The sequence below is a fragment of the Glycine max genome, chromosome 15, assembly GCF_000004515.6.
Source record: "Glycine max cultivar Williams 82 chromosome 15, Glycine_max_v4.0, whole genome shotgun sequence".
Lineage (NCBI taxonomy): Eukaryota > Viridiplantae > Streptophyta > Magnoliopsida > Fabales > Fabaceae > Glycine > Glycine max.
Window position 1 is genome coordinate 4,310,594 of NC_038251.2, and position 24,790 is coordinate 4,335,383.

Consider the following 24,790-nt stretch of genomic DNA (forward strand, 5'->3'; position numbering starts at 1 on the left):
ATACTCCTTTTCTTTCAACAAGTTAAGCACTCGTTTGTACTGGGATCAATCAAGTTGGATTTAGATGGGGTAGGGCTCTATTGATACGTCATTACCTACAATTCGAATTGCCTAAACACCTTTGATATGTGGGTTTGTGTGTGTGTGAATTCATTAGGGAATTTCATTGTAAGTAAATTATATCAACATAGGAAAATTTGACATGATTCTTCATAAAATAATGATTTCATCAATTGGTCAAAACTATGTTGAGCAATATCTTTGAAGTTTTCACAATAGGTGTAGAGTGGAATAAAGTGCTGTAGAGTGTATTAAATTTTAAAAAATTACTCAACTAAGATTGAGGTTTTATTATTTACTTCCTGAGTGTTTGGTTAAAGCCAAAACGTGTGTAAAATATGCGACTTCTGGAAGCTACAAGGAGTAGCTTTAGGGTTGGACGCAGAATTATCGTGCAACACGCACCCACTTATTACAATTTTATCACTTTTACACTTTGAAAAAATACCATAGTACAATATGTGCACATTTGGATTTGATTCATGTTGGATTGTTCACAAACATGTTAGAAATATTAGTTAACATCATCTTAAGTAAATGTTTCCATATTTAGTTTTACATTAAAGAATTGTTTGAGTTTAGAATTGACTTGAAATAATTTTAAGTTTAATTTATTGCTAACTTACTTTTAATTAAAATCAATTTTATTTAAAATTAATTTTATAAATGCTCACCTAAATATAAGTCCTTGAAGGAAAAAGATTCTCTCCATTTCTTTCATTACCATACTTTTTGAGAAAATAAATGATATTCTTTATTATATGTGACACATTTTTATTTCATTAATTTCATCAAAATTGTAATAATGGAAGAAATGAAGGGAACAATAAATGAAAAGGATCTTGAGCTGCGATCACAATGCCCATGAAATTCTTTAATTTTGAAAAAAGCACAAATGTTAGAAAATATAATTTAAAAATAGTCATATTAAAAGTTCGTGCTCCAAAGCTAAACATTAAACATATAACATTTAACATTTTGCAAAACAATCGGGTAAAATAAGCATTTTACAAAATTTTAATAAACTCTTAACCTTCTTTTTTTTGTCTTAATCATTCGATTCATCAAAAGAAAAAGATTCGAACTAATCCGGAGTTCGATCAAAAGGTAAGTAAAATTTGATAAAAAATTATTTCATTAAGGATAAGATCCGAGTATTGAACAATTCAATCTTGATTTCAGTATATTAATAACTTATGTTGAATTATTTGATTTATTAACCTTCTTTTAATAAAATAATTTAAGGATTACCAATGTTATTTACTTGAAAAAAGACAAATTAAAGAGTAATTTGTGAAAACTAGTTGACAAAGTATTTTTAGTGAAAGAAATTATTCTGTAAAATTATTAGGTTGTCTAAGATTGTTATGTGTGTTTTTTTTTTTTGGTGAAGAAATTATTACATGTTAATACTTTTGACCAATCCTTAAGAGACACGTACTCATATTTTAAATTTATAAAAAAATAACACTTAATTACATATTATATAACGATTAATAATCTTGAACCACCAAATAATTTATCAAAATATTAATTACCTGTCATACATGAAATTGGGGTGTGTAAAAGTTAAAATCCCAAGTTAACCAAACCACATCTAAACACCAAACCAAATGAAACTGAACCAAAAATAAGCAGACCGTTTCGGAAATGGTTTTTGTCGGTCTGGTTTATATGTTAGAATACAATAAGTGAAGAACACCAAAACCCAGTCCATTTCATTTTGCAGAAAACAACAGGGAAAGAAATTTCTGACCCTAACCGCGTGTCGTTAAAATCCTCAAACGCAGAGTAGACATAGAATTATCAAAAAGCGGGGAAAGGGAGATTGAATTCGATCCTGGGACGTTAACGTTGTTTCAATTCAATTGTGGTCCTGTCGGTGCCCTATCTCAGACGACGATGGTACGATCCCTCTCTTTACTAGATCATTTTGTTTGCAGTTATTTACTTCTTCTTTTCAGATATATAATCATATGCCTAAGTGAGTGGCTTCATTTTATTTTATGTATCTGCAAATCTAGGGTTTAGAACAAATAAAAAATAAAAATAAAAAGAATTGTGATGAATCAACCATTAACTTGTGCAATTCCCTATCAGTCATCTTTATATAGAGGGGAATCCAGGAGGTACAACAATAAACCAAGAGGACGTCATAATTTGACAACGCAGAAGAAGCAAGAGATTAAGGAAGCCTTTGAGTTATTTGATACTGATGGCTCAGGTTTTGTATATACACTTTATCATCAAAATAAATCTATGGTCCAATAGTTTTCTGTTTTTATTTATTAATGTTATTACTTTGATGATTTGTAGGTACTATTGATGCCAAGGAGCTGAATGTTGCTATGAGGTATTGTTGTTGTTCATAGTCTTAAAATGTTTGTCGTATTGTTTGGCTGTGTTGTTTTTTTGATGTCCACCTTATCTTGGCAGGGCCCTTGGATTTGAGATGACAGAAGAGGTATTATCCTTATACCAATATTTCTTATGATTTAATTGAATTTTGCAATGAATGGGTTTCGATGATTGCCTCCAAGAATTCCAGATCTTTGTCACAAGGAAGGGAGCCATCTGTCTCTTTACTTGTCCATGATAGCTGAAGCTAACTTCCCCCTGCCCCTCCTCTTTTATTGTTTTATTTAACATTTACCTGTGGGATGCGGTTATTCTTCTTCTTATTCAGCTTTAGGGAGTCAATTTCTTGTAATGAAATCCAAAATAAAATTTAGTGTTGCAGTGGTTTGTGTACATTATGCCTTTTGTTAGAGTTCTGTTGCACATTTCTAATAGATAGATAACCTACCGTGTCATTTCAGCAAATCAATCAAATGATAGCAGATGTGGACAAGGATGGAAGTGGAGCAATTGATTATGAAGAATTTGAGTACATGATGACAGCCAAAATAGGAGAAAGGGACACTAAAGAGGAGCTCATGAAAGCTTTCCATATTATTGATCATGATAAAAATGTAAAGTTCTTCACTGCTATATACATCATTTATACTTCTTGATTCTCATTACTTGCGGTCTATTCAGGGAAAGATATCCGCATTAGACATCAAGCGCATTGCAAAAGAGCTAGGTCAAAATTTCACTGACAGAGAGATTCAGGAGATGGTTGAGGAAGCAGACCAAGATAGTAAGTTATTCTAATCATTTGCTTGTCAACTTTCTAATAACAAGAAAACTTTTACTTCTGATATTGAGGATTTGTATTCTATGGTTAACTGGGTGTGGATACATGAACTTTTGATTATGCTGACATAATGTTGTGTGTATATGAAAAAATACTATCATTGGTTACTACTTTGGCCTTCTAATTGGCTGAGATTTCTGCACTCAAAATATTAAACAGAAAAGACAGAGGCATAAAAAATTCATGATGACAAGAGATCTCTAACCTGAATACAAGTTTTACTGAAAAAATTTGTAGTAGTTTAATATTGCACAATGAAAATTTAATATTTTTCAACATAGTTTTTGTAAGTAGGTAGGGTGTTTGCATTGGATTCATAATTCTTTGGGGGGGGGGGGGGGGTCAATGTATTATACTCTCTTGTCTGCTGGATGTCAAATTTTATTAAATAGCAAAGGAACACGATATTTGCCATTATTTTTTAATTGTAGATTTAGTGATCAATCCTGACTTGTTTATTTGTTAGACAACATTGTATTTATGGATTCATACCACAAAAGAATTGAAAATAACACAGCCTGAGGTCTTGAAAGCAAAAGAAAACATTACCTCTTGTGGAATGCAGTTTAATGCTTGATCATTGACAGTGGAATGATAGTTCAATTATATAAGGCTACTTAGCAGCACTAATTTATTTTATTTTGAAAGGCAAGCAGCACTAAATTTGGACGTCTTAAAAGTTCATTTTGTCTTTTCCTTTCTCATTTGTCACTGTAACTGCTTCCCGTGATTGTGAGATGTTATATCTGTTTTTTTGCCTTAAAATGTGCAGATGATCGAGAGGTTAGTGCGGAGGAGTTCATCACGATGATGAACAGAACTCGCTTCCATCACTAGTCTTATCTATATGGGGGCAGTTGATATCTTTGTTTGGCTGCACTACTAGTATAGGAAAATTAAAAATAAAATAAAAAACTGAAGCTATGTACTCTTTGCTATTGTAAAAGTTGTATGAATGATTCCTATCTATGTTTGGGTATTGCCTATGAATAAAATTGGTGTATGTCCATATTTTGGTTTAATCCGACTCATTTCATTTCTGTACCATATGGTAACAGTAAGCTGAGCGTTTTGTACCACATATAATTTTTTCAAACTTTATTTTTTTATAATTTAGTTAAAAGAAATAGTACCTACAATGGCGTAAATGAAAAAAAAAAAAGTTTACAAATGAAATAAAGTAAATAAAATTAAAGGGTTTGCTCATGTATATTCACTTTCAAAAATAATAATTTATCAAGTTAGACTTTTTGGTGTAAGAAAATTAAATTGTAAACTTCTTTTTCTTCTTTCTTTTTGAAAAAAAAAAACTAGTGAATTTTTTCGCAAAAGATCTTGTTCATGGATGACAGCATTGATCTTCCTTCAAGTTCTGATTTCTTATTCAAATCCTAGGTTCAATGCAACACCATGGTTCATTCATGCATTCAGCATTCAATTTCAGAATCCATAGTCCATTCTCCGTGCATCAGACACATGAAAGAACCTGCAAGGGAGCCATCTTCGGGATAACTAAGATTCAAGAAGACCTTTATAGTTTCCAGCAAGTAGTCTTGGATTTTAGCCAACTGAAGACCATGTGGAATGAAATCGACCTGAAATTCTGAAAATGTTCAGGTTTAACTTAATTAATTGAATATATCAGATGAATTATGATAGATCTTCTATGTCTTTAATTTTTATATATAAAAAAATATAATGATAACTTAAATTTGTATTAATTATTGTGTTAATAATTTAAAATATGACATTTATGTTATAAGAGATTAATTTTCATGCATTTTCAATTTTAAAAAATATATTATTAATGCATCAAAAAATTTCTCTAAATAACTTGTAAAATAATTATTATAAAAATTAATGTTATTGTACAAGACGATCGATCTTATAAAAATGTAATTTTTTTATACAGATAATACATGTAAATTAAAGTCTTTTAAATAAAGAGTTTAATTTTAATTTATTGTAAATATTTTACATATTATTAATTCATTAGAAATTATTTTAAACTTAATTTTTAAAAAAGAAATACTACAAAAATTTACAATTCTTTATATATAAAATTTATTGTTTGATGACTCTTAATGTATTTTAATTAAATTTAAATCTTTTTACATAATACTTGCTTATTGTGGCACTAGTATATTGCAATGGGCAAAAAATAAGCTGCAACATTTGGTGGGGAAGAAATTTTTTATGCTTGATAATCATGATATCTTGCAAACATGAATCTATTAAATGAATAAAATTTATTTGATTGGTAATCGAAAATCTTTAGATAAGTTTTTTAAGAATTAAAGATTTAATTATTTATCATATTATATAATTTAATAAAGAATAATACAATATTTTTATTATAGTAAAAAAATTAAAAAATTAGCACTTCTCTTATAAAAATGTTTTCATGAGAAGTTGATCAAAAAAATATCTTTTTTAATAATGTTATTTTTTTAAAATTCATGTAAAAAAAAAAAGGCACTTCTCCCCATCAAGCGCCCGGTAAAAGAGAATTAAAAGAATGAAATTGGCAAGAGAAGTCCCCCTTGGAAGTTGTTAAGGCGCAGAAATTCCCAATCTGGCACACATTTTGGCTATTCGAAGAGGAAAAGAACCTGGTCGGTCGTTAGAAATGGTTGATGGAAACCTCAAGCAAGAGTTTTTGCCCTACGACGTTATAATCAACATTCTCAAAAGACTTCCTGTGAAATCCCTCATCCGATTCAAATGCGTCTCCAAAGATTGGTTCAACCTCTTCCAAAACACCCCTAATTTTTTCACCCAACAACACCTTAACCACTCCGCTCACACTAACGCCTTTCTCCTCCTCCAACGAATCCCTCGCCAACCCCGTCCCCTCCCCTTCTCCACCTGTCTCATCGGACCCGACATCAACTTTGTCCATCCCCCCCAATTCTTCGACATCGCATCACCCGCCGCCAAAATTGTCGCCTCCTGCAACGGCATCTTGTGTCTCCGAGACAAGACCGCGCTTTCCCTCTTCAACCCCGCCTCCAGACAGATCAAACAGGTGCCCGGCACAACCCTCTTCGGTTTATACTACGTTGGATTCGGTTTCAGCCCCGTCGCTAATGATTACAAGATCGTTAGAATCTCCATGGGCGTGTTCGACGAGGAGCATCAGGTCGTGGTTCTCGACAACGTTAGGGTTGATCGAGCGGAAGTGTATTCGTTGACCACCGGGTCTTGGAGGCAAATTGATGCCACCAAGTTGCGACCTTTGTGTCTCGTCTCTAGTTCCGTCGCTACCACTGAAACCATATTTTGGCTTGCAACCATGACTTCTGACTCTGACACTGACTCTGAAATTGTGGTTTCGTTTGACATTGGAAGGGAAATGTTTACGCTGTTGAATGGCCCTCCGCTTCCACCTTCGCCCACTCGTTCCTATGACAATGTGCTTGCGGAGTGTAACGATAAGCTTGCCGTGTTTCGCCACTACATTATTGGGGACTATGAGTCTTGTTCTTTTGATTTGTGGGTCTTGGAAGATGTTCATAATCATACATCTTCTGGGGAGAGTTGGATTAAGATGTATAGTGTGGGGCCATTTTCGAGGGTTTTGTATCCATTAAGTATTTGGAGAGATCTAATTGTGTGCAGGGAAGAGTTGTCTAGACGTGGCAACAATTACAGAATAGTGGAAACTGTTCTGTCGCTCTTCAATCCTTTGAGTAATGAATTGAAGAAACTGCCAGCTAATAGAGATGAGTTTTGTTATGTGCCCTTCACTTATGTTGAGAGTCTTGTTCCAGTTGGCCACATTCACCATGAACAGTAGTAATTTCTATGTTTTCATTTTCATTTCGGTGTTGCTTAGTTAATGCTGTTTGGGTAGAATGTTGGCTTTCAATGCTACATACTAAAGAGTATAGACACAAGTGATGCTATTGAATCTATATATGGTTTACGCCTTTACGGTATTTGGCTCTATTCATTTATGCATGATATGTGATTTTTATAGTGGTTTTGAGCAATCTTTTTCTATTTTGTTTTCTTTCATTTCTATATTTCTTTTTACTGAAAGTCTTGAGCATTATCTGGCAGCTATATATATGTATTCAACACTATTTTTCTAATATAACCCAAACTCCCTATATTATAATAACCTGGATGGATCATTGTTTCACACTTTCACCACAGATGGTCGTATATTTGAAGCGGATCAAGTGGTGTTGTGGAAACAACAATGATATGTAGAAACCTAAATAGTATATGCCCTTTTTGACATTTCGCATCTCTCTTTTTATTACATTACCACTTCTTTCCCTTTTATTTATTTCTTTCGAAAGGTGTAGATCAGCATTGAGGGAAACAAATATTAGCGTCTTCCAAAAGTTTATATGAATCTTAAAAAGGTCACCCTAATAGCTATTTTTTAGTGTTGGCTATGGCCGTCTCTATTATAGTTGATACAACTTCTTGTGTTGCCTAAATATAATTTAGGCTAAGCTGACACCTCACCCGTACTCCTAATTTGCTTCTCATCTTGATCGCCTAAGTGACATAGAAATAGTTGGTTTGGCTTTGAACTATATGGCAAGAATCTTGTTGCTTTAACTAAGGTGTGAACCAAGTAAACAACCAAAACAATACTATGCCAGTAATATATTTAAGAAAATGCCTATCAGTTTATCAAACAAAAACCAAATCATACACACTAGTACTAATTCACTTCTCATCTTGACCGCCTAGGTGACATAGAAATAACTAATTTGACTTTGACCACCTATATGGCAACAAGCTCACTACTTTACCTAGCATGTTAATTTGGTAAACAGTTAAAATAGTCCATGCCAATAATATATTTAATAACATGCCTATTAGTCTATCAACAAAACCAAATAATACACATTCTTAATTTGCATTTCGTCTTGATCGCCAAAGTGACATAGAAATAACTAGTTTGACTTTGACCACTTAGATGGTAAGAATCTTGTAGCTAGCGTGTTAACTCGGTAAATGATGAAAACAATATCATGCCATTAATATATCTAAGAACATGCCTATTGGTTTATCAACCAAAAGCCAAATCATACACAATACTAATTCACTTTTTGACTTGACTTATTAGGTGACACATAAATAACTAATTTGATTAGCAAGTTTGACTTTCATTATCTTTATGGAAAGAATCTCACTGGTTTAACTAATGTGTGGACCCAGTAGATGGTGAAAACAATCTCATACTAATAATATATTTAAGAATATGCCTATTAGTCAATATACCAAAAACCAAATCATACACTCATAATTTACTTCTTGTCTTGACCATCCAAGTGACAAAAATAATTAGTTTAACTTTGACTACCTATATGAGAAGAATTTCACTGCTTCAACTAGCGTAGGTGTTAACATAGTAAATGATCAAAATAGTCTCATCAATTATATATTTAAGAACATGCCCGTCAGTGAAGCAATTAAAATTCAAACCATTCACACTCCTAATTCTCTTCTCGTCTTTTTCCACCAAAAGTCTCATTTCTCTCTCGATGAACTTGGACCCCAAAAATCATTGCTAGAAACTTCTCTCCAGGTGAAGTTCAAAACCGAAAAAGGTGCGCACTGCACTTGATCTTATGTATTTGCCATTTGAAATCAATGGATAATAGTAGGCCTTTGGCTCTTTGTTCATGCACGTTACTTTTCTTTTTATTTCAAGTTAGTGTGCGGGTGACTCACCTGACAGAAATTTCAACCCTCACCCGGTCGCCACAGCAAACAGGAATGATTCCCTTATCAATCCAATGTAGCCAGAGAAACCAACACATTCTCACTAGGCCTAAGCTTGGTTTAAGCTCTTCTGATCTCCTGTACAAGCTTGTTGTATTGTCTCCTCCACCTACATCCTTAATTAACCCAACATGTCAAAGCAGTTTTGAGTGCAATTGCTGAAGATCCGATCTTATGGCAACCGTTGAAGAGATAGGCTGTATTTCTTCCCCATCTTTTCTGTGTCTTGATCCGTTCCCCGTGATTTTTTCAACAACCATGATTTCCTTGATTAATCCTATCATCACAATGAGAATTCTCCCTTTTAATTTGCAGAAGAAGCCAAAGTAGGAGTGGAGTTGGGTGTTACTTGCCACCATGAGAAAGGTTAAAATGACCATCCTTGGCTAAGAAGCACAAGGCTAAATTAAGAAGCAACACTTAAAACTAATAAAGATAGATAAGAGCACCAAAACATCCTTACTATTAGAGAATGTTGTGTATTAAAAGAAATCCAAGTTTTACATTGATTAGAAATAAAATCAAGATAGAGTATATAAGTGGAGGACAATCCTCACCATTTGAGTTTGTTTTTGGGGTTATGTGAAATCATCTGTTGAAACCGTTAGTGTCATGAATTTCATTATCAGAGTTGGATGCAAAACCAGATAGCAAGGCACGAGGAGGAAGTTTAAATTTTGGTCTGAAACTTGTCAAGTTGAAGCTCAATCAGAAACTAGAAACTATGATGCAAAACCATAAAAATGAGGAAAAACAACTGAATAATATGAAGAAATTAAAAGTTTGGATCTTCATTCCATGTCAAATTTCTCCCATGCTGCCCTACATCTACCCATCCTTGTTCTTGTTGTGGTCTTTCATTTCATGCTGCTTTATTATCTGTAATGATGTGGGGTGGATTAATTTAAATTATCTAATCTGCAATTTTATATGTTTAGAAGAATGGCCTACATCTAAGGACTAGGGAGCCATTTTCGTCTGGCAGCTTATTTTGTCAGTACTATAGATTCTATTCCTAAACATTTGCACATCTTGTGCTTTGGTTTCTTTCTAATGAATTTTTTTTTCTTACAAACAAAAGATAAAAAAGAAGATAAATTCAGCTATATAATCCAACACTTAAAATTATAAGAATGTGAAGCCATCTTTATGCACGTAGCATTAGCACTATTCTTGATTTTTCATCATCTTATTTTCATATTTATCAACAATTAAAGATCATCATCATTTACACATAAGTGATGACCAGATGATCACTCAAGATACTGTTCTTCCTTCTTCGTTTAATCTCGTCCATGCTTCAATAATCTCATTCAAATTAAGTAATTATAAGGATTGATAGAAACTTTCTTAGACCATCCAAATCATGATTTAGATTTCCAGCGTCAGAAAAGTGTCTCAGAAACCAAAAAAGATAAACACTATAGTTTTTATCTTTTTCAGCTATCATATTTATATCCAACTCTCCCTTTATTTTCTGAAGAAATACCTTTCCTTCTTTTATAGGGATATTTGTGGGGATCACTGTTGGGATGTGATCATGAGGATCACTATTTTAAATCTTTTCCCGCTATAGCTATACGTCAAAGTTGGCCTTCTGTAATTGTATGTAATTGTAAATACTCAAAATTGTACATAGTTTTCCCGGTAGAACATTCCGACCTTTATTCATTTTTGTACAATGCAAAGCACATCCGTGACATAGACATATAGAAGTAGCTCCTTCTTGTCAATATAATATGGAATAATGTATTTATATACTGCATAATTTTTATAAGTAAACCTTCTGTCCTTTGAGTAGATAAGGTATATATTTCAATTTTCAGAGCTGCATAACCTCCCGAGAGAAGAAAATTATCTCGTGCACAACCTTCTGGCTCTAGATTCCATTTTTGAAGGGTTTGCATTCATCACTCTCTTTCTGATTTCTTTTCTTTCCACACTCTTGTATTCTGGCTCACTTTTACTTTGAATGAGTGGAAATTAATGAACACACTGTTGGTCGATCCATCTGAGACCAATATGTTAATTTGCATCACATGATCTATCTCCATACATATGACTCACTGCATGCCTTTTTAGAGAGAAAGAGAGAGAATTTTGTCTTTTATGTATCATGCACAAATATAAATGCATAAACATGTGAAGATCATCAGTATGTGTCAACTAAATTAAAAAAAAAATGAAAATAGAGAAGATGCCTCCAAAAGTGACAATTATTGGATTAATTAACAAAAAGGGAAGGTTTGAAAGCTTTGTGGTTTTGTTAGTTAATGGTTCTGTAAATTGAAGAACAGAAACTGTGTTTCTTAAATGTTCTTTGGAAGTTGAGGAGTTTTTAAGAGCAGCAACTGTACTTTCAATGGATGGCATAAACAGTCTTTACAAAAAAAAGTGGTTTGTATAACCATCAACTTAATGCATAAAAAGCTTTCCTTTGAAGTTTATTAGCCCCAAAATATTTTTGTGTACCTCAGGCACGTTAATTTGCTTCAGTATAGTATTTGTAAACACAAACATAATTCTACTGAAGTCGGCTTCATATTATTTTTTAAATTTTCCAATTAAAAATACAAAAACTGATGAATTTGAAAGAGATATATATGATATGTTATGATGGGGGTGATCAAATCAATCGTCTGCTATGAAAGTTATACGTCTAATTCTTTTTTTTCTTTGTAATAAAAAATTAACTTACGAACTAAAAGAATAAAGATTAGCAATAGTTTACAAAAGTTGAGAGACTTGAATTTTTACTTTGATATAATGAAATTTTGAATAATATAATATGTTCGATCTTTTTTCTTTATGTAAGCATATGATTTCATTTCATCATTGCTTAGCACTTTTTGTATTTTTAAAAAATTCTCAAATCATTAATTATTTTAAATTTTGTATTTTTTTTTAAATCTCAGTTACTTGCACTAAAATAATTATATGTTGGTCCCTTTTTACATTAAATTTCTTTTTCTTTCCCCAAACTTTAACTACTTAAATTCTCAAATTAATTATTTTTAATAAAAAATTACTTTCTCAAATCTAAGCTGATCCACTCTTACATTAAGAAGACACGCTATTAACTTTTCTTTTATCAAATTAATTATACATGTCTCTTTATAAGTTTTTTTTTTCTTTTGATATATATTTATTAAATTCTACCTGAATCAATTATGTATATAATGTTTATAATTTTAAATATTTTTTTTTTTCTTTCTAGGTTATATTTTTTTAATTTAAAATATTGACGAAGTCAACAATATTTGTGTTTTGCATTGACGTGCTGGCAACGGGAAGTTGTACTATATACATAGCGTCTTAGATTTGTGTTCAAATCAGTAGTACAAAGTACTAGTACTACATGTACATCTAACCTAGAAGAAGTACCACGCTTGCTTGAGGCTATATATCCACTGAATCAAGTTGGATAAACATAAACTCATTACATTGATAAAACACAATTCAAAAGATCAATGTTCCACTTCATGCAAAGACATTTCCAAAATATGTGTAGGTAGAGGGGTTTTACAGGATCGTCCTGAGACCAAATGAGCAGCTGACCACATGATGCAGCTATGTTTGCTATTCAGCTGCTCATCTGTTCTCAGGTCGCCCTTGTTGGACTGTCCAACTCCTACTGATTGCGGATGCACTTGCCACAAATGAAAATCAAAGCGAGGGGAAAAGAATGTAGAGTGTGACTACGATTGCATGCATGTGATTTAGGTAATTAAGTTACATGATTGTCTAATTGTGTTTATGGAATTGTATATTTTCAGACCAGGCACCTGTAACTAATTATAGGTACCATACCTTAAAATAAGTCCAACTAAGTCCATGTCTGTGATTTTTTAGTGTCACAAATCACAATCCATTGCCATTGGTTTTTTAATTTTTCATTGTCTGTTGTTTAACTAACTCTAGCTTTTTAGCTGCTTCAAGTACAGATTCCTCAAAGTGGAAAATGTTCTTTGAAGTCAATAAAAAGAGCTTTGATGATCATCTGCATTGTCTAAGTTGGATAAACTAATTAGAGAGAACTTTTGAACTTTGTCTACCAAATATCTGTCAGTGTCATCTGTCAGTTCTGCAAGCTGAAGTGTTGAATCCACGAGGTGCTTGTTGCAAAGTTGTGATATTAAAAGACATCTACGAAGAAGTTCAAGCAAAACTCTTTTTGGCATACTTGCTGCTGCAGAAGGAACAACTTTACCAAAAAAATTTGTTTTAAAAAAATGCTATGATAACAATAATGAAGAAACTAAGCATGCAAAACTGCAAAAGTTGTGCTATAAAAAAAATCCAAACCAAAATGAAGGACAAAAGAATTTGAAACTCAATATCCTTTTACACAGATTATTTCACAAATCACAATTAAGTAGCAACTTGCAACAGATTAAAATATATTATTTTAACAAAATATGAAACAAGGATATTTTCATACACAGTGAGCACAGTGAGCGTGCTGCACTGCACTTGGAGTTGAGGAGAGTCAGTTCAGTTCAGTGAAAGAGAAGATGGAATTTTTTGTTTGGGGAGAGCCACAACAAAAACAGAGGATCAGTTCAGTGGATTTTTTTATTTTTTATTTTTGACAAAAATAGGCTATGCACTAGTTTTACCATCTTATTCAATCACAAACCACAGCCAATAAATTGAGAATCCAACACAAATCAATGTAACTTATAGGACACTATTTTTATATAAAAATAAATTAATAAACAACATTTAAAAAATAAGTATCTTTTCTAAAGTAAATAAACTAGAATAAATAGTAAACAGAACCAGGTATATACTAGTATCTTTTTTATCATTCGGTATATACTAGTATGAACGTCCATTATGTAAAAAGCGAGAGAAAAATATTGACATACTTCATTTAAAAAAATATATATTGACTTACTTAAAAGTGGCGCATACCAGAAATTAGATTGGCAAGTTAGTTAGTTGTTTTGCATTTTATTTGTTGTGAACTTTTCTTTGGTGAAAAACTGTAAATATTTTTATCTGGCATAGAATAACCATCTTATATTTCTCATAAACTTGGACAATATCGTACTTTAATTTGCACAAACTCATAACAGAAGGAAAGCAGCAGGTGGACAACCATATTTTTTTGTCCTACTTTAACTCTAATCACAAGACTCGATACCTACAAACACGTTAATTCCATTGATCCCCTCATTGAAGTTAAGATATTTTGAGTACAAAGCATAACAGAATGTTTAATTTTATCCTAATTTCTCATAGTTAAAATACTCCATCACTACAACATCTAGACACCCTCTAATTATATCTTGAAAAGGTAGTAGTGTAAAAACCTTAATTTGTATCATAGTCGTAGCTCAATTCCCAAGGTCCCTTGCTTCTCCATTCTGTCATGGAACAAAAGCAGGTAATTATAAGTTTAGAATCTACATAAAAGATATAGTTAGGAAAGAAAATATCTTCTTAACCTTTAGTGCTATAAAAATGATTTATTCTGCAATAATCTTCAACCATGGGAGGAACCAGCAGGAACGAAGTATATGGAATAAGAAGAGAAAATTCATGATGCTACAAATGGTCATAACTTATAAGTGTGGTTCTATTTGTCAATAAACAACATTTTTTTCAAGTTGACAATTCAAAGGTTCCTCCTAATTGTTTAATGTCCATTTGGGCATTTCTCAATTTAATGAAATCGTAATGACTGTTTAATAATTCAGAATTTGAAATTGTTAATGTGCGTTAATCATGGGTGTATTAACCAATATAAGTTTAGGATGGAAGTTTTAATTGTTCCTTTAAACAAACTATGCATTTTGCACGTCGAAGAATGAGAAACAACCAATGTTATCCTAGTGCAGCAAAGACCTGCTATGATGTCTGTGCCTCAGTTTGGAGGGTGGGACCAAAAAGCACCAGGAGCTACTGACTATTCGATGGTGTTCACCCAAGCTCGTGCAAACAAAAAGCAGCAGAAGACCAACCTCACTGAAATAAAACATAGAAGTCTTGGGAATGAAAGGGACATAGCTAATGCCAAACATGGCAAAGCTCATCATCATCATCATGTTCACGGTCATTCTCATGCTCATGAGGAACCTCTTGTCGTGGTCAGACCATTTTCTTTAGTTCTTATTGCTGTTACAAAATTATGTATCTTAGGAGTTATAAGATTAACGTGAAGAAAGAAGTTAGAGGGGGAAAGAGGTCTCGAATTTTTCCACTAAGAACTAACATTTGTTTATAAAAAAAATTATTTATGTTTATTACTTCAAATTTCATGGTAGGAGTTTCAAGTTCCCACAAAAGTTTACTTTTTTTTCCCTTTCATCCAACCACTTTCCCCAGCTTTGGTCCATGCTCACCTGATCACACACACATGACACATGCATCAATGATTAGGTGGAGTATTGTCAAAAGCAACGTGCAACCTAGAGAATGTTTAGAAGGGGAGACATGTACAAATTATTACTAGAAGTTTATTTCGACTTTTATATCATTCTGTTATTAAATGTGCATTTTCCAATTTATGCTTGGCATGCATTGGCTACAATCCCTATAGTTTTTCTGTTATATAACACACATTCACACATAGAGGGACAAGTAAGAGAAATGACACAGGCATGTAATTAGGGAATAAAATTTCTCATTCATTTATTGATTATCATCATGCAGGGGAAAAAGAAGATCCTAACCTACGTAAATTGTTGTATTAGACCGTGATGTGTTATGAAACATACTACCACAGACACTCATTGATTTTTAAATCAATGATATGGAATTAAAGCTCGGGGGATTTATGACTTGTAAAATATGTACGTAGACGAGACAAGTTCAATAGAAACCTGACCAACTTCTGTAATCTAAGTGTGCTACATATTGTACAGTGTCTTATTATTGTCTCTTTTTTGCTAAGAGCTTTAGACAATAAGCAATGTACATTACATGAGTGGAAAAGTTAACGTGAAGCGTATCTATTGTCTATTGTAATATACTTATGATATTAATATACATATTTTACTTTATTTGATAAAAAAAAAAAAAACTAGACTAACACGCTGTGTGTTCCTCTCCCTAGTAAAACTTTGAAATTTGATTAAAAGGGTATCAGAAAACTTTCAAATGCTGGATTTGACTCTCTTCATTGAGGATTGAAGGGAATTTAGATTAAAAAAAAATATATATTCATTTTTGCCCATTCCATCAAACAGATAATTAAAGGGTGACATTTTTATATATCTCTAGTATCGAGAGCAACCTTCCTCTTGCGACAGTCACTTGAACTTTCTCCTAGAAAAATATACTGAATATTGATATTACATGACAATTGATCTAGATACAAACAAGAACATGTCGAATGGACCTCTAGGACACTAACAAGGCAAAAACAATACATGAACAAATCAAGTAATGAGTGGCGATACTCAAAAACTTGGATAGTGATGAACAGAGAGAGAGAGAAAATGATATACTTGAGGGAGAAAATGTCACAATTAGCATATTGGCCAATGTTTAAGAATAATTCATTATTCTCATTGATAGCCCACATAATAAGACGACAATTATAAAATTATAACTAAATCTGCAATGGATTTTTTATTTTTTATTTTACTGGAAATCTGTACTGAATTCTCTTCTGCCTAATGTCACCCATTAACAGAATGGTTGTACCACATGCAAAATCAAAGTGCCTTACCTAATTAAAATTCAACATAACAAAATAAAGGGGGTACCTTTAATTGGATAGAGTTATATCTCCCAAATCTTACTTTACAATATACTGCTTGCACCTAACTATTTTGTGAACGTTTGAGCTTGATACTAGAAAGAAAAACTAAATTGAAGTGAAAAACCCTTACAAAGTGTCAAAAGTCCAAAGAGAACTTATGAGATATGGGTGAAAAATCCATACTAAACCAAAACAAGGAGATTTGTGTTGTATTCATTATGTAAGTAAGCAATTAATCAACTTCAATCCTTTGTTGGTTCGATCATATCCTCTGGAAGAATAGCTCATTTTCCTTGGTTATATATATTGAGCATTCTAACACTCAAATGACTATAAATTAAAAAATAATAATATCGGCAATAGTTCTGGCATTTTTAGTTTTACCAAACAACTTCATCAAATTAAATTAAAAATAGTTAAATAGTACTCTATCATTTTCACAAGTTTGTGCTCTCCTTTCTGTAAAAAAAAATGATTAATTAGTATGTTTAGAATATTTATTGTCTAAAGAACATGATATAATTTACTCACTTCCAATAAAAATATTTCTACTTTTAAATTTCTTAAACAATTCCTTAAGTCACTAGTTATCATTTGAACAAAATAAAGAAGTTATTATCTCCTTTTATTTCATCGTTTTGGCACTGGCTCACGAGACACGTGAGGCGGGTGGGACCATTTTGAAGGTTCTAGGAGTACGAGGTGGTCGAATTTAACTTAACCACGCGGCAGTTAAGCAGTAACCCACGTTGTGGCTGAGATGAGGTCGAATGAAGAAAAGCATTAATTTCAGCGCTGAATTGAATATTGAGCTGAGCAGAGTATCGGCATAGCGTAGCCATGGCCATGGGATTGACCTCACAACTCCTCCTTTCTTTGTTCATCAGTACCCTTCTTCTTCTTCTTCCCTCTTCCCTTTCACAATCTAACCAGGTCTCTCTCTCTCTCTCTCTCTCTCTCTCTCTCAGTTGACTTTTATTCACTCTTTTCCTTTTGGTTTTTTCAACATATACAAACTCAATTATTTAGGCAATCATCATTATGAGATTTTCATTTCCGCTTTTTAATCATTGATTCAGTTTTGTGACGCTGGAACTTCATCCAAGCTGTTGATCAAGGGCGGCACCGTTGTGAATGCTCACCACCAACAGGTTGCCGATGTCTATGTCGAAGATGGTATCATTGTTGCCATCAATCCCACTATTACGGTATCTTTTACCCTCCTCTCTACTACCACCTTCTCTTTCTGTTCCTTTCTGCTTTCTAATTTCATTGGCATTTCGCAGGTTGGAGATGAGGTGACGGTCATAGATGCCACTGGCAAGTTTGTCATGCCAGGTTACCCCTTAATCTTTTCAATCTAACACTCACCACTACTTAATATCTACACTTAATTAAAGAAAATGAATCAGGTCCTGCTAGAATTAATGTCATAGATGAAGGATCTATGTATGTACATAAGATCATGGGAAGATACATATCTGTCTTTCTAGTCTTCTTGCATCTACTTCAAAGTCTTGTATAAAACAATATTTTTGGTCCTTAGTCAGGCACTTGATGCACTATTGGATGGTTCTGATACACTACACCATAGGAAGGAATTGAATGCGTGGTAGTGAGCTCTATTAACAAATCACCTTCCTTAATGTTATTCCAAAACTGGTGGAATTCCTACTCGTGTCGTTCACTGTTGTTGTGGTTGTTATTATATTATCTTCTACCTGACAGATTCCAGGAATGCATTTTTTTGTTAACTGGCAGGGGGCATTGACCCTCACACCCACCTAGAGTTTGAGTTTATGGATACGGAAACTGTAGATGACTTCTTCAGTGGTCAGGCTGCAGCATTAGCTGGTGGGACAACAATGCACATTGACTTTGTTATACCACATAAAGGAAGTTTAACGGCTGGTTTTGAAGCCTATGAAAAGAAGGCAAAGAAGTCTTGCATGGATTATGGTTTCCATATGGCTATTACCAAATGGGATGAAACTGTGTCAAGAGAAATGGAGCTCATGGTCAAGGAGAAAGGTCATGATTTATTTCCTTGATAATTTGGCTGATTATGTGGCAATAACCCTTTGGTTTTGAGTTTATGTGGAATTTATTTCAGCTATTGCATCTATGTTTTGTAATTGCAGGCATCAACTCTTTTAAGTTTTTCATGGCATACAAAGGAGCTCTTATGATCAATGATGAGCTTCTTCTGGAAGGATTTAAAAAGTGCAAGTCTCTTGGTGCCTTAGCTATGGTCCATGCAGAAAATGGAGATGCTGTGTACGAAGGTCAGGAAAAAATGATAGAACTTGGAATAACTGGTCCTGAGGGACATGCTCTTTCACGGCCTGCAGTGGTAAATTCTCATATTTGTTCTTTTGTAAAGAATTTACAGAATAATGGAATGAAAGTACTGGCCACTTCCAGTTTTGTTTCATCATCTTCATTATCTTACCAACCTGTTGCATATATAAACATGATTTTCCCTTTTCATCTTAGTAGGCTTCCTGCATAGCACGTCTACTCGAGCCAAATTAACTGTTTTTATCTGCTATTGTCAAAATTTGCTTACTTGTGACAACGCTAGTTTGGTATTTGTTGTGTTCAGTTTCACCTGTTTTTATGAACTGCACCAAGTAGGTATGTTATCATATTGGATACATGTTATGTTTTCTAATATTGTGTGATTCTTGTAAAGTCTAAATACGAAAATATATGTCTATGATTTATAGAACATTTCCCTATTTGACTTTGGTTATGTATACCTATGTAGTTGGAAGGAGAGGCAACTGCCCGTGCTATTCGTTTAGCTGATTTTGTGAACACTCCTTTATATGTGGTTCATGTAATGAGCATTGATGCAATGGAAGAAATTGCTAAGGCCCGGAAATCAGGTTAATTTTAATCCTTTAGAGTTTTTATTAATTTTCATTAATGTGTTCCACAGTAACAGTGCATGCATTCATTTAAGAGAAAGTAGACAGTTGTAACACAATTAAAAAACCCTTTTGCAGAAAAACCAAAATTTTTGCACAACAATATTCTATTTTATTTAAGAAAATGCAAAAAGAATTCTTGTACTTGAATTTATAACAGCTATAAATAGGTTAACCTGAGAACATTTATAGTTCCACTCTCGTTCTGTTCTCTAAGATTGTATCTACACTGTTATAAATGTACAAACCAAGGGCAACTAAAATCACTTAAACTTAATTGACAGTTTGAGACTTGATTTCGATTGCTGTCTTTGATGTGATCCTTTTAGGGGGGATACTGTTAAGTTTACGGTTGCTTATGTACCCTTTTTCTCTGTATTTTGTATTCAAGAGATGAGCTTACCAAGGAAGATTCCTTTTCTGATTTGCAGGGATATTGGATTGCCTTGCTGATTTTTTTACTTCTTGTTTCATTGTTTTGCAATTTTCTGATTTAGAGGATTACTTACCCTTTCCCTCTTACTCTTACCATTCTATCCTGAAAAAAGAGGAAAAGAGTTTCCCAAGCCGAATCTCATACTGATAAGAACCTTGGTTATGCAATTGAAAGGATATAAAATTTAAGAACAAAAAATTGTTAGTTATTGATGCATCTATTTTTCTTCTTAATGTGGGTAGATGATAACCATATGAGTTTGAACTTATAATTATGAAAAATTGGAAATTATATGGACATAAATGTCCTGTGAATTAGGATTTTCAACTTGAATCTGTTAGGCCATACTAGAAAGAAGTTGTCTCCAGCAACCAGATGACTAATATAAGTGGAACACTCATAGTCTCTTCGAAATTGTATTCTGTGGACTTATACTCTAATCATGCTTGTCTTGTTCTATGATCAGTGCCCCCTTGTGTTTTTCTTTTTCCATCTCTTCATGATGAATTAAAGCATCTTTTTGCTGAAACCAAATTCTTTGTGGCCATAAAGATGAATCAAATTTATACATCATTTTTATCCTGGCTTTCAAGTTTAGAACCTTCTTCACATTTATTCTATCTTTGCTTATGTTCTGAACCAAAGTACAACAAACCAGCACAATAAAAAGAGAGTCCAACATCCATATTTAGGAGTGCCTCACAACATTGGGCTTTCTATTCTACTCAATGTGAGATTCATAACATTGTCACCTCCTTTAAGAGTTGATGATGTTCACAACAACTTTACTCTATCGACTCTGATCTGGTGATAGTCCTTTCCCCTTTGGTGGCCTTATGCATCTATTATTATTTGGCACATTGCACCTTAATCTAGGCCATAGGTAGCCCTTCTCAGCCCAACTCTCAATGAGAACACCAATTGTACTAAATTGAGTTTTCAATTCTTAATATGGGATTCATAACGGTGACATTTTATTTTTTATCGATAACTAGTTTTAGTGATCTCCCTTGCTTGTTTGAAACTACAGAACATGCAATTAGTTTATATTTTTTTTTCCCATGACACTTTTGTTCCACTAATTGGTTTCATGCTGCAGGACAAAGGGTAATTGGAGAGCCCGTTGCCTCTGGGTTAGCCCTTGATGAATCTTGGCTTTGGCATCCTGACTTTGAGACTGCTGCAAAGTTAGTGCCTTCACTTGTTTCATTGTTTTTTTGTTGTTATTCTTTTATTGTCTTCAGTTTTAAGAATATAAGCCGTGTTCATTCTCATGTTTCAGGTATGTCATGAGTCCCCCTATTAGGAAACGAGGACATGATAAGGCCCTTCAAGCTGCCCTTTCAACAGGAGTTTTGCAGGTTTCACTATGATTTAGGCTTAGGTTCAATAATCATTAAGGGTTTAAGTTTGAGGAAGTAATTAGGATAGTCTCAGCCATGAAATGCATCCTAATCCTAGCACTCTTCATTGTTTCTGAGCTCTGTATTATCTAATACCCTGTGTGCTCAATTAATTCTTTTTTACTAAGACTGATTATTTGACCAAGGGTACCGTTTACAACCTTTCAGCTGGTAGGAACTGATCATTGTGCCTTTAATTCCACCCAGAAAGCTCTTGGAATTGATGACTTCCGGAAAATTCCTAATGGTGTCAATGGTAATCACATGATGGATGGCCCTAGATATTTCCAGCCTAAATGCATTCTAGTTGATTTTGAAATATCTCCTTCCTAATGTGCTTTGCAACCTGATATATGTAGGTATTGAAGAAAGGATGCATTTGGTATGGGATATCATGGTGGTAAGATAATCAGTTATCAGCCTAGCATTCCATTTCAAGATTGGGATGAAATGGAGGAGAGGATAACATTTTAACTTGAATTTATTTTGATATATCTCACAGGAATCTGGCCAAATATCTGTCACTGACTATGTCCGGTTGACAAGCACTGAATGGTATATTTTCTGTTAATCAAAGTAAAATTAGCATCCAGTTCTTATAGTAATAAGGAGAATTCAGAGTATTTAATTATTTTTATTTTAATTTGATGAAGCTCTTTGTATAGATGCCAAAAGTATTACTGATTTTTATTTATTTATTTCTACAATCATTTTAGTGCTAGAATCTTCAATATATATCCAAGGAAAGGAGCTATTCTTCCAGGATCTGATGCAGATATTATCATCCTCAATCCAAATTCAACCTTTGAGATAACTGCAAAGTCCCACCACTCCAAACTGGACACAAATGTCTATGAGGGAAGGAGTGGAAAGGTACTGATTTAACTATAATCTGTTCCATCTAAGGATTGAAATTGATTAACTGCTTAGTTACAGCATGAGTACTGCACGTTTTGGTTTAATATGGATTTTTCACCCATATCTCTTAAGTTCTCTAGACTTTTGACTCAATCTTTTGCTCAAGGTGTTTGTTTATTATTTTTTTAGAATTAATTTTTTGCTAGTTAGGTACAAGTGGTATATTAAAAAGTAAGATTTGGGAGATATAGTTTCATTCAATTAAAGGCACTTCATTTATGTTGCTATATTGAGTTTGAATTAGGCAAGGCACTTTGGTTTTGCATGTGGTACAACAGTTTAGTTAATGGATAGCATTAGACGACTAGAATTCATTATAGTATTAGGAAGATTATTTATAATTGTTGTCATATTCTATGGGCTATCAATGAGGATAATGAATTATTCTTAAACTGATTTGTATACTAATAGACATTTTCCCCTCAACTATATCATTCTCTCTCTCTCTCTCTAGGCTTTGAGTATCAGTTATCACCACTCGTTACTTTATTTGTTCATGCTGGGTTATATTTGCCTTGTTAGTGTCTTAAGAGTCCATTCAACATGCTCTTGTTTGTATATAGTTCAATAATTGAAGCCTTGTCATGTAATATCGATATTCAAAGTTTTTGGTTTTTTTTTTCAGGGAAAAATCGAAGTGACTATTGCAGGAGGAAGAGTTGTTTGGGAAAATAATGAACTGAAGGTTGCTCCTGGTACTGGCAGATATATAAAAATGCCACCCTTTAGTTATCTGTTTAACGGAATTGACAAAAAGGATGCCTTTTATCTAAATTCCCTCCAAGCCCCAGTAAAGCGAGCCAAATCTAACACTTAAAAGTTTCTGATATCCTTTGGTCAAAGTTCAACATTTTAAGGAGCGGGGGAGACAAAGATGTGTGTTAATCCAGTTTTTTGCTTAAATAAAATAGTATATATATATATATACACACACATATGTATATTACAATAGATAATAGGTATGCTTCGTGTTACCTTTTCCACTCATGTAATGTTCATTAGTTACAGTCTAAATCTGTTAGAGAAGTCACAGTAGCTTTAATAAGATACTGTACACTACAGTATGTAGCACATTCAGATGATGGGAGCTGCTGTTCAGGTTTCTATTGAACTTGTCATCTACATACATATTTTGAGTCATAGATCCATGCTTTAATAGCATGTCATTGGTTTGAAAATCAAGGAGTGCCTATCGTAGTTATAACCATATATAGCATCTTCTCAAAAAAAAAAAAAAAGCCATATATAGCATCATAAATTTTCTTTTTCTTATTTCATATACTTCGTTCTTGGTTCCTGTCATGGCTGAAGACTATTGCAGAATAAATCATTTTGATTGCTCTAAAGGTCAGGAAGTTCTTTTCTTCCAAGCTATATCTGTTATGTACATCTTAAGCGTAGAATTACCTCCTTTCGTTTCATGGACAAATGGAAAGGCTAGGGACTTGGGAATATGAAGTTGTGACTAGTGTACAAATTAAGGTGTTTGTTACCTATACTTTTTCAACATATAATTGGAGGGCAGTTGGATGCTCTAGTAACGGGGTATTTTGACAATGAGAAACTAAGATAAAACTAGACATTTAGTTATACTTAGTAATTAAAATATCTCAGCTTCATGGAGGGGATCAACAGAATTAACTAGTTTGTGGATATTATGTTTTGTGACTAGAGTAAAAGTAGGACAAAAAAATGTGGTTGTCCACTTACTGCTTTCCTACTGTTATAAGTTTGTGCAAATTAGAATATGACATTGTCCAAGTTTAGAGGAAATACGATGGCTATGCTATGCAAAATAATTAACTAGTCAACCTAATTTATGGTATCAGCCACTTTTATGTGTGTTAATTTTTTTCTTTTCTTTTTTTGAACAAATTTTTTTCTCGTCTGCTTTCTGCATAACGGACATTCATATATACCAAGGTTTTATTTACTATTCATTATTATTTATTTAAAAAATTCTTCATTTTTTATTTTATTTTAAGTGTCTTGTAAATTATGATGATTTTTGTGTTGTATACTAAAATTTATACCCATTTTTTTCCCACCATGAACATTACTTTTTCAAGTATCCAATAAATATGAATCAAATTTCCATCCTATGATCTGCTTGTGACAAGAATAATATTTCAATACTCATTAATTACCGATACAATTAAATTATATATTAACTGTAAGTGCCCATGATTAAAATAGATTAATAATTAATATGCATATTAAAATATTTTATTTTAATAATTTAACAATATATAATAAAAATGAATTAAAATTAAAACTTAAATTTAACCTTTTCTATTTTTTTATTCATAACTATATTTTATAAAATTGTATGCATAAATTAGTCTTCATTTATTTATTTATTGTGAAGATGCATAA

General features: G+C 32.9%; 4 protein-coding genes and 1 non-coding gene across 7 annotated transcripts; all 5 read left to right on the top strand.

Annotated features, from left to right (window-relative positions):
- Positions 1-1,625: 1,625 nt before the first annotated feature.
- Positions 1,626-4,281, top strand: LOC100794671 (probable calcium-binding protein CML20). The gene is made up of 7 exons (XM_003545642.4): positions 1,626-1,965; positions 2,161-2,284; positions 2,377-2,413; positions 2,497-2,524; positions 2,880-3,032; positions 3,100-3,202; positions 4,032-4,281. The coding sequence occupies exons 1-7, from the start codon at positions 1,963-1,965 to the stop codon at positions 4,094-4,096; spliced, it is 513 nt and encodes a 170-aa protein (XP_003545690.1). The 5' UTR covers positions 1,626-1,962; the 3' UTR covers positions 4,097-4,281.
- A 1,466-nt stretch (positions 4,282-5,747) lies between these two features.
- LOC102669119 (putative F-box protein At3g10430) lies at positions 5,748-7,200 on the top strand. Its single transcript, XM_006597293.4, has one exon. The coding sequence runs from the start codon at positions 5,889-5,891 to the stop codon at positions 7,056-7,058; it is 1,170 nt and encodes a 389-aa protein (XP_006597356.1). The 5' UTR covers positions 5,748-5,888; the 3' UTR covers positions 7,059-7,200.
- Positions 7,201-12,176: 4,976 nt separating this feature from the next.
- Positions 12,177-15,968, top strand: LOC121173607 (uncharacterized). Of its 2 annotated transcripts, XM_041009882.1 has the most exons (3): positions 12,286-14,402; positions 14,857-15,105; positions 15,671-15,968. In XM_041009882.1, exons 1-3 carry the CDS (start codon positions 14,388-14,390, stop codon positions 15,716-15,718), a joined length of 312 nt encoding a protein of 103 aa, XP_040865816.1. In that variant the 5' UTR covers positions 12,286-14,387; the 3' UTR covers positions 15,719-15,968. The 2 variants fall into 2 exon arrangements, 1 of the variants encoding a protein (XP_040865816.1); XR_005888768.1 differs by lacking the exon at positions 15,671-15,968 and having other exon boundaries at positions 12,177-14,402; positions 14,852-15,642.
- Positions 12,537-12,623, top strand: MIR3522 (microRNA MIR3522). The gene has a single exon (NR_048866.1). It is a non-coding gene; the product is annotated as a microRNA MIR3522 (primary transcript).
- Positions 15,969-17,446: 1,478 nt separating the features above from the next.
- LOC100797867 (dihydropyrimidinase) lies at positions 17,447-23,592 on the top strand. 2 transcript variants are annotated; one of them, XM_003545645.5, is made up of 13 exons: positions 17,447-17,657; positions 17,804-17,932; positions 18,011-18,062; positions 18,486-18,755; positions 18,866-19,077; positions 19,495-19,615; positions 21,193-21,280; positions 21,376-21,454; positions 21,665-21,752; positions 21,856-21,896; positions 21,999-22,051; positions 22,213-22,369; positions 23,040-23,592. In XM_003545645.5, exons 1-13 carry the CDS (start codon positions 17,565-17,567, stop codon positions 23,229-23,231), a joined length of 1,575 nt encoding a protein of 524 aa, XP_003545693.1. In that variant the 5' UTR covers positions 17,447-17,564; the 3' UTR covers positions 23,232-23,592. The 2 variants fall into 2 exon arrangements, with proteins under 2 accessions (XP_003545693.1, XP_040865817.1); XM_041009883.1 differs by having other exon boundaries at positions 17,464-17,657; positions 17,804-18,062.
- Positions 23,593-24,790: the final 1,198 nt, after the last annotated feature.